The 17,607-nt window shown below is 40.7% G+C and overlaps 1 protein-coding gene across 4 annotated transcripts in view; it reads right to left on the reverse strand.

Annotated features, from left to right (window-relative positions):
- MPP7 (membrane palmitoylated protein 7) overlaps positions 1–17,607 on the reverse strand; it is a 283,907-nt gene that overhangs the window by 161,040 nt on the left and 105,260 nt on the right. For all 4 annotated transcript variants that reach the window (XM_032349737.1, XM_032349736.1, XM_032349734.1 and 1 more), the window contains one exon: positions 8,665–8,783. In XM_032349737.1, coding sequence (XP_032205628.1) covers positions 8,665–8,783 — 119 coding nt within the window. The remainder of the gene's footprint in view (positions 1–8,664; positions 8,784–17,607) is intronic.

The following is a 17,607-nucleotide window of genomic DNA, read 5'->3' on the forward strand; positions in this document are numbered from 1 at the left end:
ACCACATCCTGGGCCATAAAATACACCTTAACAATCTAAAAAATGGAAATCATACACCATTAGCTTAGATTACACGGATGTAAGTCAGTAACAGAAATACAGTAGGAAAATATATATTTGGAAATTCAATAACAAATGACCTAAGATGAAGTATCGAGAGAAATTTTTAAGTATTTTGAACTAAATAAAAACACAACTTATCAAAATTTGTGGGATACGGCAAAAGAGTGGTTAGAGGAAAATTCAAGCACTGAAGGCATATGTAAAATAAAAAATGAGAGAGAGAGAGAGAAAGAACTAGAATCAGTAACTTAAGCTTCTACCTTAGGAAACTAGAGCAAGAAAAGCCAAGAGAAGAAAATAAAGAATAAAATAGATATCAATGGAATTAAAACAGGAAGAGTTGTTTAGGCGTCCAACTCTTGGTTTCAGCTCAGGTCATCATTTTGGGGTCATGGGATGGAGCCCAATGTCAGGCTCCATGCTCAATGCAGGGTCTGCTTGAGATCCTCTCTCTCTCTTCCTCTCCTTCTCCCCCTTCCCCTGCTTGTACTGTTGGGGGGAGGGAGGGAGGGAGGGAGGGAAGGAAGGAAAGAAGGAAGGAAGGAAGGAAGGGGAGGGGAGGGGAAGGGCAACAACTGAGAAAGAACAACAAAATCAAAAGCTGGTTCTTTGAAAAGATTAATAAAACTGATAAACCTACAGCCAGGCTAGCCAAAAAAAAAAAAAAAAGAGAGAGACACACAAATTATTAATATCAAAAATGAAAAAGGAGTCATCACTATGGAGCCTATGGAGATTTAAAAAAGATAATGAACAATTCTATGCCCTCAAATTTGATAACTTATATGATATGCACCAATTCCTTGAAAGACACAAGTGACAAAGACTCTCATAAAAAGAGAAATAGGTGATCTAAATAGACCTACATCTAACAGAGAAATTAAATCAACAATTAGTAACCTTCCAAAACAGCAAGGACTGAGTGAGCTCCAATGGTTTCACTGGCAAACTTAAGGGAAAAAATTATACCAATTCTCAAACTCTTCCAGAAAAAATAAAACACAGGGCGTGCTTCCTAACTCATTCTATGAGGCCTGCCTTACCCTACTATCAAAACCAGATGAAGACATTACAAGAAAGGAAAATTACAGACTAGTATCTCCTATGAACAGAGATGCAAAAATCTTCAATAAAATATCAGCAAATCAAATCCAACAACATATAATATGAATTATATACAAAAACCAATGGGTTTTTTTTCCAAGAATGCAAATCCTGGTTTAATATTCAGAAGTATTACTGTAATCCATCTCTCCAACAGGATAAAAAATACGTATGTGTGATCATATCAACAGATGCAAAAAAAAAAAAAATCCAATACTCACTCATGATAAAAATTCTCAGGAAACACAGGTGACTGCCTCAATTTGATAAAGAATATATATAAAATACCTAGAGCTAACATCATACTTAATGGTGAAAAACTAGATTCTTTCCCCCACAAGATACGTAACCAGACAAGGATGTCCCTTCTCACCACTAATATTCAGTACTAACTAGAAGTGCTAGCTAATGCTCTAAGACAGGAAAAGGAAATAAAAGCTATACATACTGGGAAGGAAGAAGTAAAGCTGCCTTTGTTCACAGACAACATGATTATCTAAATTAAAATCCCAAAGAATCAACTAGGAAAACTCCAGGAACTACTACTAAGTGATTTTAGCAAGGATTTAGGATGCAAACTTAACATACCAAAATCAAGTACTTTTCTATATTCCTGTGGTCGATGAAAGAGAGGCATAAGCAAAACAACCTCCAAAGGCCAAAGATGTTGTAAAACTGAAGAAAAGGGCTGACAAGTCCAGGTTGACAAGAAATGGTTTATTAAGGGGACTTATGGACAGAGGCGTGTCTTGGGAGGCTGAAAGCTGAGCAGATCTCCATGACCCCACTTCCAACCAGCAAGACCTGCTTTTTTGGCCCAAGAAGTTGGGGATTAAGTAAGTGCTGGGAGACCACCCGGGAGGGAATGTTTGAAAATCATAATCATATCTCCAGAGCAGATGAAGGACATTAAGGGTGTACTTAAGGGCATGACTAGGCCAAAAGAAAGAATATGGGAGGGAGCTGTGCTCCCGAAGATGCTGGGTCACAGGGAGCTGTCATCATGGTGGGTCTGTCCAAGATGGCACTGTTGACACTGCCACTGGTGAACAATTGGAATTTGAACTTAAAAACAAAGTTTTTACAATAGTGCCAAAAACAAAATTTAGGTATAAATCTAATAAGATGTGTATAAAATCTAAATAAGTACAAAACTCTGATGAAAGAAATCAAAGATGATCTCAATAAAGAGAAACTCCCATGTTTACAGACAAGAATACATAATATGGTTAATATGACAGTCTTCTCAAATTTATACATTTGAGGGGCACCTGAATGGCTCAGTGGGTTAAAGCCTCTGCCTTCAGTTCAGGTCATGATCCCAGGGTCCTGGGATCAAGCCCCACATTGGGCTCTCTGCTCAGCAGGGAGCCTGCTTCCTCCTCTCTCTGACTGCCTCTCTGCCTACTTGTAATCTCTGTCTGTCAAATAAATAAATAAAATCCTAAAAAAAAATTTATACATTCGACACAATTCCAATCAAAATCCTAGCAAGTTACCATGTACATATGACAAGCAGATTCTCAAGTTCACATGAAGAAGCAAAAAACCCAGAACAGCTGACACAATACTGCGAAAAACGAAGTCAAAGGATTGACTCCAGCAAACTTCAAGACTTCCTGTAAAGCTACAGTAATGAAGACACAGTAGCATCGGTCAAAGCACAGACATATAGATCAACGGAACACAACAGAGCCCAGAGTAAAACCCACACAATTACCATCAAATGGCCTTTGACAGAGGAGCAAAGACAGCTCAGCAAAGAAAGGCTAGTCTTTTCAAACACGGATGCTGGAACAACTGGATATTCACATGTAAAACTCTGAATCTAGACAGAGAAACCCCTTTCACAAAAACTAACTCAAAGTAGGACACCTACATGGCTCAGTCAGTTGAGTGAGCGCCTTCAGCTCAGGTCATGATCCTGGAGTCCTGAGATTGAGTCCTGCTTTGGGCTCCCTGCTCAGCAGGAGGTCTGCTTCTCCCTCTGACCTTCCCACTCTCATGCTCTCTCATTCTCTCTCTCTCCCCCAAACAAATAAATAAAACCTTAAAAAAAAATTTAACTCAAAGTAGACCACAGAACTAAATATAAATATAAAACTGTACAACTCCTAGGAGATAACAGAGGAATAAATTTAAGTGACCTTGAGCATGGCAGTGACTTTTTCTATGCAACTCCAAAAGCTCAATGAGAAATTGTTAAGCTGGATGTTATTAAAATGAGAAACTTCTGCTCTATGAGAGAAAATGTTAAGAGAATGAAGAGACAAGCCACAGACTGGAATAAAATATCTGCAGAACACATATCTGATAAAGGACTCATATCCAAAAACACAAAAAGCCATTAAAACTCAACAACTAATGCCACTCAGTTAAAAAAAAGAAAATGGGCAAAAAATTCTGAAAAGACACTTCTGTAAATCTAAGACTTTTCTAAAAAATAGGCTATTATTTCAAAGGAATCCACTGAGCAAAAAAATGGGCAAAGATTCCAAACAGACATTTTGCATCAAATGTCAACTGATGATCAGTTGACACTTCATCAATCATCAGGGAAATGCAAACCACAGCAACAAGGAGGTACCGTGTCACATCTTCTAGAAAGGGGAGAATAACAAACCCAGGTAAAACCAAGTGTTAGCAGCACGGCTCGGTGGCTCAGTCCGTTAAGCAGCCAACTCTGGATTTTAACACCGGTCATGACCACGGTCACGGTCGTCAGATTGAGCCCCAGGTCAGCTTCTGTGCCCATGAGGAGTCTTGCTTGAGTTCCCCTCCCCTGCTCCCCACCACCGTCACCTGTCCCCTGCTTCCGTGCACGGTCTCTCTCAAATAAATAAATAAATTCTTAAAAAAAAAAAAAAGTGTTAACCAAGAATACAGAAATCAGAAGCCTCATACACTGCTGGCGGGAATGTACAATTGTAGAGCCACATTAGGATACTGTTTCCAGGTGCCCAGCAATTCCACCCCAAGGCATGTACCCTCCAGAACTGAAATCATGTCCACATAAAACCCTGTATATGAATGTTCTCTGCAGCATCATTCAAAACAGGCAATAGGTGGAAACAACCCAAAGGTCCAATACTGAATAAAAAGATACACAAAACTGGTATATCCAGAAATACTACTGGGCCATAAAAAGGTATGAAGTACCGACACGTGTTATCACGTGGATTTGCGAAGTGACAGAAGCCAGTCCCAAACAAATCCACATATTGTGTGACCCCATGTCCACGAACTGTGCACAATGGATAACACAGAGAGACAGAGAGCAGATGAGTGGTTGCTTAGGGCCAGAGTGAGGAAGGGTACAAAAAAGCAGAGATTAGGGAATGACAGCTACATGGTAGAGGGGTTTTTCTGGAACACGAAAAATGAAGTTATTCCAGAATTACAGAGACGGTCGCACCACGCTGTTGAGATACCTAAAACCACTGCACGTGTACTTCAAATGGGTAAACCACTTGATACGGATCTCAATAAAGCTCTCACAAAACCCATTACTGTCTAAATACTGATGGCACCCCACTTAGACTCACCAGGTTTCACAAAGAGAAATGTAAATACAGCATAGTTCATACTTGCACCAAAAAAAAAAAAAAAAAGGATTAGTTTACCTTAAATTCAAATTAAACTGGGCCTGGAGCCTACTTTAAAAAAAAAGGGGGGGGGGGAGTTAAAATTACATAACTAAATAGGATAAGGGTCTGGTTTGAGCATTACCATGATTCCTTTAAGACTGAAATCACAGAAATACAGTAATTAAACCACATCAAGAGAACGTTCTTGAAAATAATCAGCTTGAGTCTTGTTGAAATACTTCAGAATCCCCAAAACAGGGATAAAATACGAGCTGCTACTTTTTTTCTCCTGCCCATACACATAAATACAATTATTCAAAAGGGTAAAGAAAACATAGGCAACTACTGAAGAAGTACTAAAAACTTGATATTCTTATCCTGGTAATCCAACACAATTGTGAAATACGAACAAAAATTTGAGGAAACAGAAGTACCAACCTTATTTAAAATAAATAACTACATCTTTATGCCCTATCTTCTTCTAAAATAAACCGGATTACAAAAATACAAACAACACAAAGGAATAAAATCAAGAAATCTCAACAGGAAAAAACACCAGGGTAGAAGACAAATTTAGAAATGAGGTTGAAACACAAACTGTACGCTTCATGGTTGTGCATATGTGCAAATGATGGGTCCAAAACGTGGCTTTCTACTTACTGATCACATTCACCGCGTTACATGAATACTGATAAGCCTTGTCTTGCCACTCCTTACAGATGACATTTCTCAGGTCTTCTATCTATACCATCTTTCTTTGGGCACCTCTGAAATCTCATGCTCATGGTTTTTTGTTTTTATTTTTTTTGTTTGTTTGTTTTTAGATTTTTTTATCTGTTCATTTGAAAGAGAGAGCATAAGCACAGGGAAGGGAGAAGCAGACTCCTTGCTGAGCAGGGAGCTTAACGTGGGGCCCAAGCCCAGGACCCTGGGATCATGTGAAGGCAGATGCTTAACCGACTGAGCCACCCAGGAGCCCCTCTTGCTCTTGGTTTTGATTACTCAACTCTTCAATTCAGAAATGTCTTTAAAAAAAAATATCCACAGCTAACACTCTCTAGAACCATAGTATTTCCTTTCCAATGACAAGCTCATAACTGCAGTCTGGCTGCCAGAATGTGGCACACCTCCTACGGTGGCATGTCATAGCTGTCACATACTCTAATCCCAACTGCCCCTCCTTAAGTATATGTTACATCAGACCAGAAAGTTACGAGCATTTAAAACCATGATGGGGCGTCCAGGTAGCTCATTCGGTTGAGCATCCAACTCTTGGTTTCAGCTCAGGTCATGATTTCAAGGTGGTGAGATCAATCCCTGCATCAGGCTCCGCACTCAGTGGGCGTCTGCTTGAGGTTGTCTCTCCCCTGCCCCTCCACCTGGCTCAGACTTACTCTTTCTTAAATAAATCTTAAGAAACAAAACAAACAAATTAAAAAAAAAAACCCTGATGATTTAACAACCACTTTTATTTTTAAATCATAAACTAAGGTAATTAATTGTGAAAATTCTGTGCTAGAATAAAATCAAGTTTTGCCTTCACCCATCTTTCAATCACACACCAGCAGCTTCAACTGCCGGCAAGAGAGTCTAACATCAAAGCACACTCTGATTCACTCTAAAACATCTTTTCCAATTCCTTTTGCTCTACCAAGATTTATGTACAAAAGCTGGAGGCTTCTCACCTCCAACCTTCAATAGAAGCACTTGGAATAAAGTTAAGAGGATTGTTCCAGCTGCTTAAAGTGTGATCCCATGCGCTTGCCTCCTGGAGGCATTTTGGACTTTACATATTTGAAAATGAATAGAATGGGTCAGTCAAAGGACACAGTTGACATCTGCTTGTGATAGAAGCTTGGAGTGGGGAGAAGGAGTAAGAAACAGAGAACGGACTAGAGGGACACAGTAAACCTTATTTTAAAAGTACATTTGACAGCAACTACTGAAAGATAACTTGCAACAGTTCACATGCTACCATGCTATTTAAATTGTAGCAACATCAATTTATTTATTCACTGCTTTTCTAAAACCACATACCAGTAACTGTATGCTTCCTGACCACTGACTACTTGCATTTACTTTGAAAAACCACCCATGCTTTTAAAACTCAAGAACCAGCGTAACTAAAAAATTTTTTTAAAAAACATTAGTGTTCTTTGACTGGAAAGAACACCCATCTCTGTCACTACTTTTTGGCCCTTCACATGCTATGATAATTAATTTTTTTCAATACTTAATGCCTGCTTATATTTGCCTAACCTACATTAACTATCAAAGAACTGAGATCTTCACTATTTTATCTGGAACTCACAAACAACCTTGTCAAAAGATATTGTAATTTCCCTCTTTTAGGAAGGAAACAGACAGTAGCCACATTACAAAAATAGAAACACACATGTCTGCATTGTTTGGGGCATTTTTATTTAATGATTAAGGGGTGACAATGTCATTTGAAACGCATTTTATTCCTTCTAGATCAAACCCATTGGAACAAATCCAGAGCTAGACCAACTTCCATACATTCAACATAAGAATGTGTTCGTGATTGCTTCAGTAAATTCTGAACTTCATCAATTATCATCTCAAGCCATTTCTTTTTTTTCTTAAGATTTTATTTATTTATTTGACAGAGAGCAAGAGAGCACAAGCAGGGGGAACAGTGGAGGGAGAAGGAAAAGCAGGCTCCCTGCAGAGCAGAGAGCCCAATGTGGGGCTCAATCCCAGGACCCTGAGATCATGACCTGAGCTGAAGGCAGACACTTAACCATCTGAGCCTCCCAGACGCCCCTAAACCAATTCTAACACATCCCAACAGAGCAACTAAACAACCAAAAAATTTTCAGAACACAAAGAGGCCTTGGCAAGGATATAAAAACTAACTAAAGGCTCTAGTCTTTACATGTATTGCTAGGAAAATGTCACATCTCAACATTTTCATTTCTTGAGAGTTGCTCAAGGCATGTGAATTTCAGTAAATCTGACGGGGGGGGGATGTCTTACGAATCCTTCTATCCTGTGAAGCAACAGCACCCCAGAAGTGGCTCATTTTCAAACACACCCATCCGTAACAGACTTCTCTCACGACGGACAACCGTGTAACGCACTTAGCTGACCTAAGTGTCGGTCCACACAGCGCCAAGGTACCAGAGGTGTCCACCTCCTACAGACTCAAGCTAAGGCTCACCATTATTTTTTTCAGCTTGAGTTAAATGAAAGAAAATGCATTTCATATTTCCAGAAGCAAAAGTGGCATAGTTTCCAGTAAGCTTCTTGTTCTCATTTTACTATTTTAAGAGTTCTGATCTCTCCCAGCATGACTGTGTGACAAGATCTCATTTCTGGTGGCTGATCATTTCCACGGCATGATGCTTTACCAAAACCGTCTGCAGAAGCTTGTTTTGATTCGTATTTTACTTCAGCGTATTTATACACAAAATGCTATCTCCATGGCGTTGTGCCAAGAAAGAAATAGCTAGCTTGGATTTCAGTTGACTTTGTTAAAGGAAATTATTTTAAATTAATGTGGCCATTGAACTGCTGCCATCCTTAACCTCAGAAAATACAGTCCTTCTAATTTTTGCTGTGAACATTTATTTAAGTTAAATTCCAGCTTGCGAACGTTGACCATAAGGCGTCTAAACCTTCCTGCTACTATTTCATAGTCTTCTTCTAAACAAGGGCAGGCCCACGCCGGCCGCATTAGTACGCCCAGCCAGATCACCACCATTAAGTGAAATCATCTATGTATTTTTGGTGGAATCTTTAACAACTTCCACGCCCGTCAGGGAAATGGAACAAGGCTGTTTTGTTTTCAGACAGCAACAATTTGATCTCTGGTTTACTAGATGGCGCTCAAAATATTTTTCCATATGTTTTTCCGCAAAGAGAATCTGACATCAGCGTGGTTTACCTTTACCAGTGAATGCAGGCTTTTTTCACCAAACATATCCCAGAGGAAGGTCAGGTCTTCCTGGCTATCCACATGTGGCTGCAGCTGGGCTGGCAGAGCAGCCAACAGCTCATACAGACCTATAAAATGAAAATAAAACACAAAGCGTAATCTCAGAGTGAGCTCATTAATTTCGCTGAAGGTGTGTGTAAATGACGGCTGTAACATGTCGTTTTTACTGGATCTGTATTCTGGGCCATCAAGTAAAACACATCTCTCAAGCAGAAAATGAACCTTTTTGATTTTTTAAATCCCAAACAAATTAAGTACTAAGAAGCTAGTTTTTACCTTTCGGTTGTCAACATTCTACCAGGCGTCTGAGTTTACATCACCCGAGACACAAAATGTGTACAAGCTTTCAGAAAAAGAAGAAGAAAGCATACATTCCTTTCCTTAATCGTTATTACATTTCCCTCGTTGTTTGCCAAAGAGTGAAATGAGTCATGAATAGGAAAAACTTCCTTAGAAGAGCAGAAAATTGATAGAGTGGTCCATTAAAAAAGGTTTTGTGGTTTCCAAATAGTTCCTAATAATATACAGCTTCGAAAACATTTGCGTTATCTAACATCCAAAATCAAGGTCTTAAACCATCCTTGGTATTGTTTTAAAAACAAGTGTCGCCTGTTTTTAAAACAACAATGGGGCACCTGGGTGGCTCAGATGGTTAAGCATCTGCCTTCGACTCAGGTCATGATCCCACAGGGTCCTGGGATCCAGCCCCACATCAGGCAGGGGGTCTGCCTCTCCCTCTAACCGCTCCCCCTGCTTGTGCTCACTCAGTCAAACAAATAAATAAAATCTTTAAATTAATCAAGCAAGCAACACAGAATGGAGTTTAAATTGGACTCTAATCTGGGCGTACGTGATACCCTCTGAAAGAGTTGGGGGAAAGACGTGGGTTACTTGAGGGCCTCCTCACTAGAAGCTTCCTTGGGGTAGACAGTAGCGCCGTGTTCCACAGTAGCCTACTGCATAAACCATCCATCTCCTTCAGGAGCCGTCAGACACCGGTCCAAGAAAAGTTGCGACAGTGCCTGCCAGGGACTCTTCAGGGAGGTGACCTGGCAGGAGTCAGTATCAACTCTTAGCACATGTTTCACTTTCCAGGGGGATTACATGAGGTAAAAAGGACAAAATTCCTTTTATTTCTGTCTGCTGTCTACAAAAACACCAAGACCTCCTGGGATCTACAACACACGGGGCTGTTGTTATTCCTGAGCTGAGTAAGTGCTGTTGTTCATCGGAGGGACAGTTTTACGGGATATTTAACCAGCAAAGAACCGTAGACTATGGCCTGTGGATTAGTGTGTCTATTATCTTCCAAAAGCATTATCATATTCTGATAATCACTGATAATTCACAACCAAATGTATCAGCTCTTACTTGGAAAGTTGGATCTGTAACTTGAGAGGTTAGATTAAATGCAAACATTCCTGGGCCTGCATTTGGCCAAAAAGAACCATAATACTCTAGGAAAAAAAAAAAAATTCTCCCTATTACATTCTTAAGCATTCTTGATGGCTTTTATTTATTCCCTTAAAACCCTGGCATTTTGCCTAAACTAGCTTTTATTTATAATTTCATAAAAACATTTTTTAAGGTGTCCCAGCCTCATTCAATGTATAATAATACAGGTCTCACTTTACTCACATACATATACACACACACTTAAAGTAATGACAACTGCCAACATCAGTGGTTAAGGTCAGAGGTTCAAGTTGAAAATGATGTAGAAAGAAGGTAGAGTTTCACTATTTTATTACTGATTTCAGGAGCAGTAAAAATAACTCCTTATTCCTTGGTAATATGATTAGTTTAATTAATGATACTAATTCAACTATAATATCATTTATGAGGTATAGTCTTTGGGGGGGGGGGTGTTAAATGAGGTAATAGAACAGCCCTGGCTCATGGTAGTCGGTTTCAGATGTAAAATGGTGAGCTTCAGCCGTTGTTGTTACTAATGTTATTATCACTGCTATTATTTTATTAAATATTTATCTATTTATTTTAGAGAAGGGGAGGTAGGCCCAGAGGGAGAGAGAGTCTTAAGCAGACTAAGCACTGAGCATGGAACCCAATGCAGGACTCGATCTCACAACCCCTGCGAACGTGACCTGAGATGAAACCGAGAGTTGGATGGTCATCCGATGGCGCCACTCAGGTGCTCCTGTCATTACTATGATTGAAAACACCTAGTCGAACACACCTAGATTCAAACCAGGTTAACACTTCAGTTATTTGACATAACTTGACATGTTGAAAAGGAAACGATCATCTGCACAGGTAATAAAACTGAAGAGAAAAGAAAACACACAAACATGTACGTATTCACAAATAATTGCCTGTGACACAGGGGAAACCTGAGAAAGGGTAATGGAACGCATCAGGGACAACAACAAGCCCCTTGTCATTACTATAGTTACACCAAGATGTTAGTTACCATTGGAGGAAGAAGGGTCAAGGGTACACGGGATCTGTATGATTTCTTACAACACATAAATCCACAATTATCTCAAAATACAATTAAAACCAAAGGAGACATTGTGGTAAATAGGACTTGTTACAAATTCAAGGGAACGATACCCATAGTGGCACTGAGCCCTATGGCTAGCACAGAACAGGCATTTGATTAAAATAAGCGTGTATGTTCTTCTTTTCTTAATATGTCTCCTCTGGAATGAAAACCCCACTGCAATGGTACAAAGTCAAAACAACAGCTTAGCGAATACATTCCACTGGACCCAATACCATACGCAGAAAGAAAACCGCCCTCATCTTTTACATATGGATGGTGTTAACTTTATCCAAGTACCACTGAACTTTATGGGAATAAACCATATGATGCTTACATTACAATAATAATTTCTCTGTTAGCAGCGGCTCATAAACTGAGTTTTCTGGGCTTTCCTAGCTTTATGCAATCCTAATTTGTACGTCACCCTCGTTTGGCACCCATGTGATGACAGCAGTCACTTCTCCTGAGCTCCCACATCTGGTACTACACCAAAGCCAGAAGAGACAGGACAATGCCAATCAGAAATGAAGAGAGGCTGAGGAGAGTTAGGAGGGCAGGCAAATGGCCTCAATGCAGGTAACATGGACCATCACTTCCTCTCCAGGGCATCAGAAAGGCCCCAGAAACCAGCTCAGTCCATGGCTAAAACCAGGTCCCTATTCTCATAGGTGCTTTTTATGTCCAGTTCCTAGGGCTCCAACAGTGAACACCACTATGAAATCCAAATGTTTCTGGTTCTTGATGTTCAGAGAGCAAGTAATGAGAGTTTAGCTAACAAGGGATATCTTGAACAATCTTACCTACGCCTACTTAATCTTAACTAAATCTGAGCAAGAACTGGGACTACACTCCTCTGCAGTCATTCAAGTTCACGAGTGCCCCATTCCAGTGCACCATTATGGTACCTATCTAAAGGTCTAAGACAGATCAGCCATGATCCCTGTCCTCAGGATGTCACAGTGTAGAGGACAAGCACAGACAGGTTGGTTGGAAGTACAGAGCAGGGCCAGACAGCATGGCGAGGCAAGGTAAGTGGTCAGTTCCTCTACAGGAGGAAGAAGACATCAGGCAAGGCTTCAGCAGAGAATCACACCTGAGTTATGTCTTGAAAGCTTCTGCTCCTAAATGCTGATTTATGAGTTCTTCCGTTCCGAGCACTTCCTCGGCTCCTCTATACAAGCAAGTGTAGAATATGCCACCTCCTCTAGCCCGGAGGTCTTACACCTTGGATAACACAGAATACATATCCTATCTGCCCAAAGAGAAGGCAAGCCTATTTATAATGGTGTCCTATTTGGGGCAACTGGGTGGCACAGTCAGTTAAGGGACTGAATCTTGGTTCCAGCTCAGGTTGTGATCTCAGGATCAGGAGATCCAGCCCCGCATCAGGCTGTGTGCTCAGTGCAGAGTCTGCTTGAGATTCTCTCTCCCTTTTGCCCCTCCTCTGCCTGCTGTCATGTGCATGCACTCACTCTCTCTCTCTAAAATAAATAAGTCTTTAAAAAAAATAATGATCTCCTATTTGTCCAAGTAAAGATTCAAAATGTATATTCCTTCAAGTAAAATAAACAGATGTTTAGGGTGTGGACAAAATATTCAAACAGCAAATTAATTTTCAGGGATGCTGAAGAAATGTCCATGCCTGTTTATAGTAGTTAAACTTTAATTTGGTTAGGAACACACACTCTGAATTACCTATTAAGTACAAATATCAAAATTTAGATTTGGGGGTTGTCCCATTTGCACATTACATGCAACCACTTTATTTAAATTCTTCACAATGACTTATCCTGACTACCACCTGTAGAGGTGGAAGACATCATTTTTAATTCTAGTTATTTGAGATACAACACTTTTTCGAATGCATGGGAGATGCCTTCAGTAAGAATCTGGGTAAAGCTGGTTGCTTTTCCACTGGTTCTACACCTCCGTGTTTTTATCTCCACAACAAAACCACTTACCTACTTCCTCTCTAAGCATCTCTAACATTCGCAGGTTTTTAACCCCTCTCCAAGAAATATTAACCTGGTGTAAACTTCCTTTTCTCTTTAAAAACAACAACAATCCTGTCAGATGATCTCTCAGTGACTCCAATAACAGGAATCTGGGTTATAAGAAAATAACTGGGACTTCTCCAATCAACACATTTTTGTGTAAGTAACAGAGAAAACCATCTATAAGAAATTTCGTAAGGGCTTGACTATAAGGCAGCTCCCTCTTCTCTGAGAGGTCATTTTAATAGTAGAAAAGAAATCTCACCTTCTATTTGGGGAGACACGATACAAGACACTGTCAAAGACACACACAAAAAAATTATCTCGTAAAAATGTTCCAGTAGGGGGAAAAGGCAGTACTTTTGTATTAGGGATTTTATACACAGAGAGAAAAGGCAACAACAGCAAAACTAAAATACAAGAAGGTTTGTTTAACAACAATTATGACAAGTTAAAGAAGAGAGCAATCAGTAAAGGTCAAAGCAGGCTATGCAAAAGTTGGCAGGACGTGAGCTAGGGTCTGGAGGAAGGAACCCAGGGCCTAGAAGGGTACGCAGCATTGTGGAGGACACTTAAGATGAAAAGTCACCAATAATCCTGCAAATATATAGATTTTTAAAGGCACTAAAACTCTGCAAACCTGAAGAAAAGACTAGGAAGTACTCAACCCCAAATTACTGCTTTGTATGTTTGCCTCAGTCATGGTCCAATCCAGAGACAAGAGCTGTGCAGTAATCTGAACCAGGCAAGTTTAATATAAATCTGTAATGGAGGATTATCTATACAGCGGTAAGGCAAATTCTCAAGAATACCTAGGGCTAAAGGAGAAGACCCAAAGGGAGACAACAGCAGAGGAGGAGCGCCCTCCCCAACACTAGGATTCTCAGCTCATTTGAGGTGGTGTGATTACGACCCACCAGACAGTTCGATCTCCAGGCCCAGAGCCTTCCCACTGTCACCGGACCAGCAGGAAACACCCTTCCAGGGTACCGTTGTGCAGAAACCATGGCTGGGACCAGTGCTTCACCGGGGTATAGGTGGGGAGAGCCTGGGCAGCTGAAAACTGCCGCCAGGCCTAGAAAGCCCAAATAATCCCTGCTGGTGGGCAGAAAAGTGTGAAAGGGACTGGCAAACAGAAATCACCCCGCTTTGGGGTGTTGGCTGGTCAAGACTGGGAAGTTGACTTCTGGGGTGCCTGAGAGACCCACCAGGAACTTCCGTAGAGGGGTGTCGCTGAAATTCAGGAGGAAACTGTCCACTAGGCTGCCACGAGAACTCAAAGGGGGGGGGTCAGCACCACCAGATGCCTCCCACATGTGCTGCTGCCAATCCAACGGGAAGAAGAGAAACAAGCGAAAAACACCAGAACAAGGAAGGGCTACCTCTTCCTCCTGCAGCGGGCCACTAGTGACCTCCCATGACAAAGCCTGGGGTCATGCCTGCTGCAAAGAAGAATAATGAAAGGGCCAAGCTTAACTTTCACAGAGCAGGCAGAAAGATATGGATTTGGAGCAGAGAGACGAAGAAAGGACACTTGGCCCCATCTTCTATACGTAGATGTAAGTGTGTGCGAGCGCCGGGTGGCTGCGGGGGTCGGGGGGAGGCGCATGTTCTCCTCTTTTGGGGAGGAAAGATGTCGCCTCTCTGCTTTCCGCTTTTATCCTGGTGTGGCTTTCTGTTGTTTGGCAATGGGGACACAATGAGAAATATTTAATCATTGGTTAGTGAAGGTAAAGGGGTTACTAATACGGATGTTCAAAGAGAAATCGTATTACATCAAAGGCCTTGCATTTCCAATGTTTGCCGATTTTAACAGTACACTAAGCCTGGACCCAACAGCTCGGTTCGAGGATGTTCATGAGTCAAAGTTCTAAGTTCAAAGGAGACAAAGGAAGAACGTTCATCCTAGCCACAGAGCACGAACTTCACCCTCCTCAAAAATGCCTCGTGTTTATAAAAGAGGGAGGAGAGAGAATGCTGTTTTCGAACAATTAAAAAAAAATGCCTAAAACTAGGAAGACAATACAAAGTACAGAGAGCAACACTTTAGGAACTAAGGGGAGTGTTAGAGCCAAGAGGAGCTAAATGCAGAGAGATGCACAGGTGCTTTAAGATTCTTAAATCGGTCGCTGAAGCCTGCCATTTAGGAACCAAGTATTGTGCTCCACTCTCCCCTTCCCAAGGAATGTTAGATGGCAAACGCTGGCTGTCTGAAATCAGGAAAAATAATATACTGATGAGAATATCCGAATACAGACTAACGCTCACTCCGCAAGCCAGTCCACTAAACCATCGCATATGCAGACCATGATCTTAACTCCATGGACTCCCTCAAAGTTAAATGCGCCACAGTTGGCTTCTCTGCAGCCTTACTACACCGAAAACAAACATATGTCATTCTCCTTAAAGATAAAAACCTAAATGCTTCCTCCCCACTTCCAACAACTTATGGTTGGAGTATGTTCTGGAGACGTTTTGAGCCCTGGACCATGCAAGTGACAGAGGGTCAGTGGTTGTATTTCACACGCAGACTGAAATACTTTTGACACTTTAGCAATTTGCTTTTTGCTGGGTGTGTGTGTGTGTGTGTTTTAGTAAGTATAGTACTGTAAAACTAAAGCCATAATTCTATAATAATCTTATTATCTTAATATAAGATATATGTTCTGTAACAAGCCAATGATCTGACCGCGGTTTGGGGAAGGTGGACAACAATGACCTAATCCATAAGGAAACGGAACCATGTTGAATAAACAATTCACCCAATGTTATAATGTATTAATCAGAAGATTATTAGGAGTTGTTCTCTTCTGGGATTAAGATTTCATTACTTCGGGGCACCTAGGTAGCTCAGTGGGTTAAAGCCTCTGCCTTCAGCTCAGGTCATGATCCCAGAGTCCTGGGATCGAGTCCCTGCATCGGGCTCTTTGCTCAGCATCGAGCCTGCTTCCTCCTCTCTCCCTCTCTGCCTGCCTCTCTGCCTACTTGTGATCTCTCTCTGTCAAATAAATTTTTAAAAATCTTAAAAAAAAAAAAGAAGATTTTATTACTTCATAAGATTACTCAAATTACTGGACTTGGGATAATAATTTTATTCTTTTAATATTTTTTAATATTAGAGTGAGAGAGAACGTATAAGCATGGGCAGGGCCAGAGGGAGGGAATCTCCAGCAGACTCCTCACGGACCCCAGTGCAGGGCTCCATCTCACAACCTTGAGATCCTGACCTGAGCCAAAATCAAGAGTAGGCCACTTAACCAACTGAGCCACCCAGGTGCCTACAAGTCATTTCAACTGTAGGTAAAGAGAGATTCCCACCATCACAGTGAAACCCTCTACAGTTTTCACCTTGCCTAAAAAAGCTAGTTATTAAAAATTACGTCTATTTCTATTCTCTCTCCCATTCTTAATCTTTCCTACCACCAACTAATAAAGCTTCCTAAAATCATATTAATAATTATTACCAGATGCCAGTGCTAGTAGTAAGCCTACCTAATGCTTACGGAGCTAAGGGAAGTGCTCTGCAGGTTACCTCACCTCCTGCTCTACTTAAGTAGGTTCCATTACTACCTCCATTTTACAGGAGGAAACACATGGAGCCAAGTAAGTGGCACATTCAGGACTTAACCTCAGCTCTGCCTATGCTTCTGTAGTAATCCCAACATTTCAATCTCCTACTCAAAACCTTTCAAGAGCTTCCTTAAAGGGAAAAGTTGAGGGCCTAACCTGATTAGCATTACAGATGGATCAAATATATCAAATGTAAACTAGCAGAACATTTCATAGAATATTTTTGCCATGTTGCAGTTAAATGTTTTTCTTCGCATACAAAGAACTTAAAAACTATAACTGGCCATCATTGATAGACTTTATAACAATTAAAATTTTCACACATCAAAAAAAAAAAAAGAAGTTTGCAAAGAAACTACTAAAAATTATTTGCACCCAGCAAGTGATTGATATTTACAATGAGAGATGGATATATTGACAGAAAAATGGGGAAAAAAGTCAAGCAAAACATTTCCTCCTACCAATTTAGGAAATAAATTTGCAAACACCCAGGGGTGCCTGGCTAGCTCAGTATGTGGAGCACCTCTTGATCTCGAGGTCGTGAGTTTGAGCCCCAGGCTGGATGTAGAGATCAAATTAATTAATTAAAAAATAAATAAAATTACAAATACCCAGTCTTGGCAAAGGTATGGGAAAACAAGCCCGGCAGTCATTCGCTGAGATACATATTCATTCACTCAATGAGAATTTATCGACCGCCTGAGTTGAAACGTGCCAGACGCTGACCAATGAGTTTGGATGGATCAGTGAACCAAAAAGACAGAGATCGCTACCTTTATGGAGCTGGTGCTGTAGGGGGAAGACAAGCAGTAAGCACTGGAA

The sequence above is a fragment of the Mustela erminea genome, chromosome 6 (assembly GCF_009829155.1).
Source record: "Mustela erminea isolate mMusErm1 chromosome 6, mMusErm1.Pri, whole genome shotgun sequence".
In the NCBI taxonomy this organism is placed as follows: domain Eukaryota; kingdom Metazoa; phylum Chordata; class Mammalia; order Carnivora; family Mustelidae; genus Mustela; species Mustela erminea.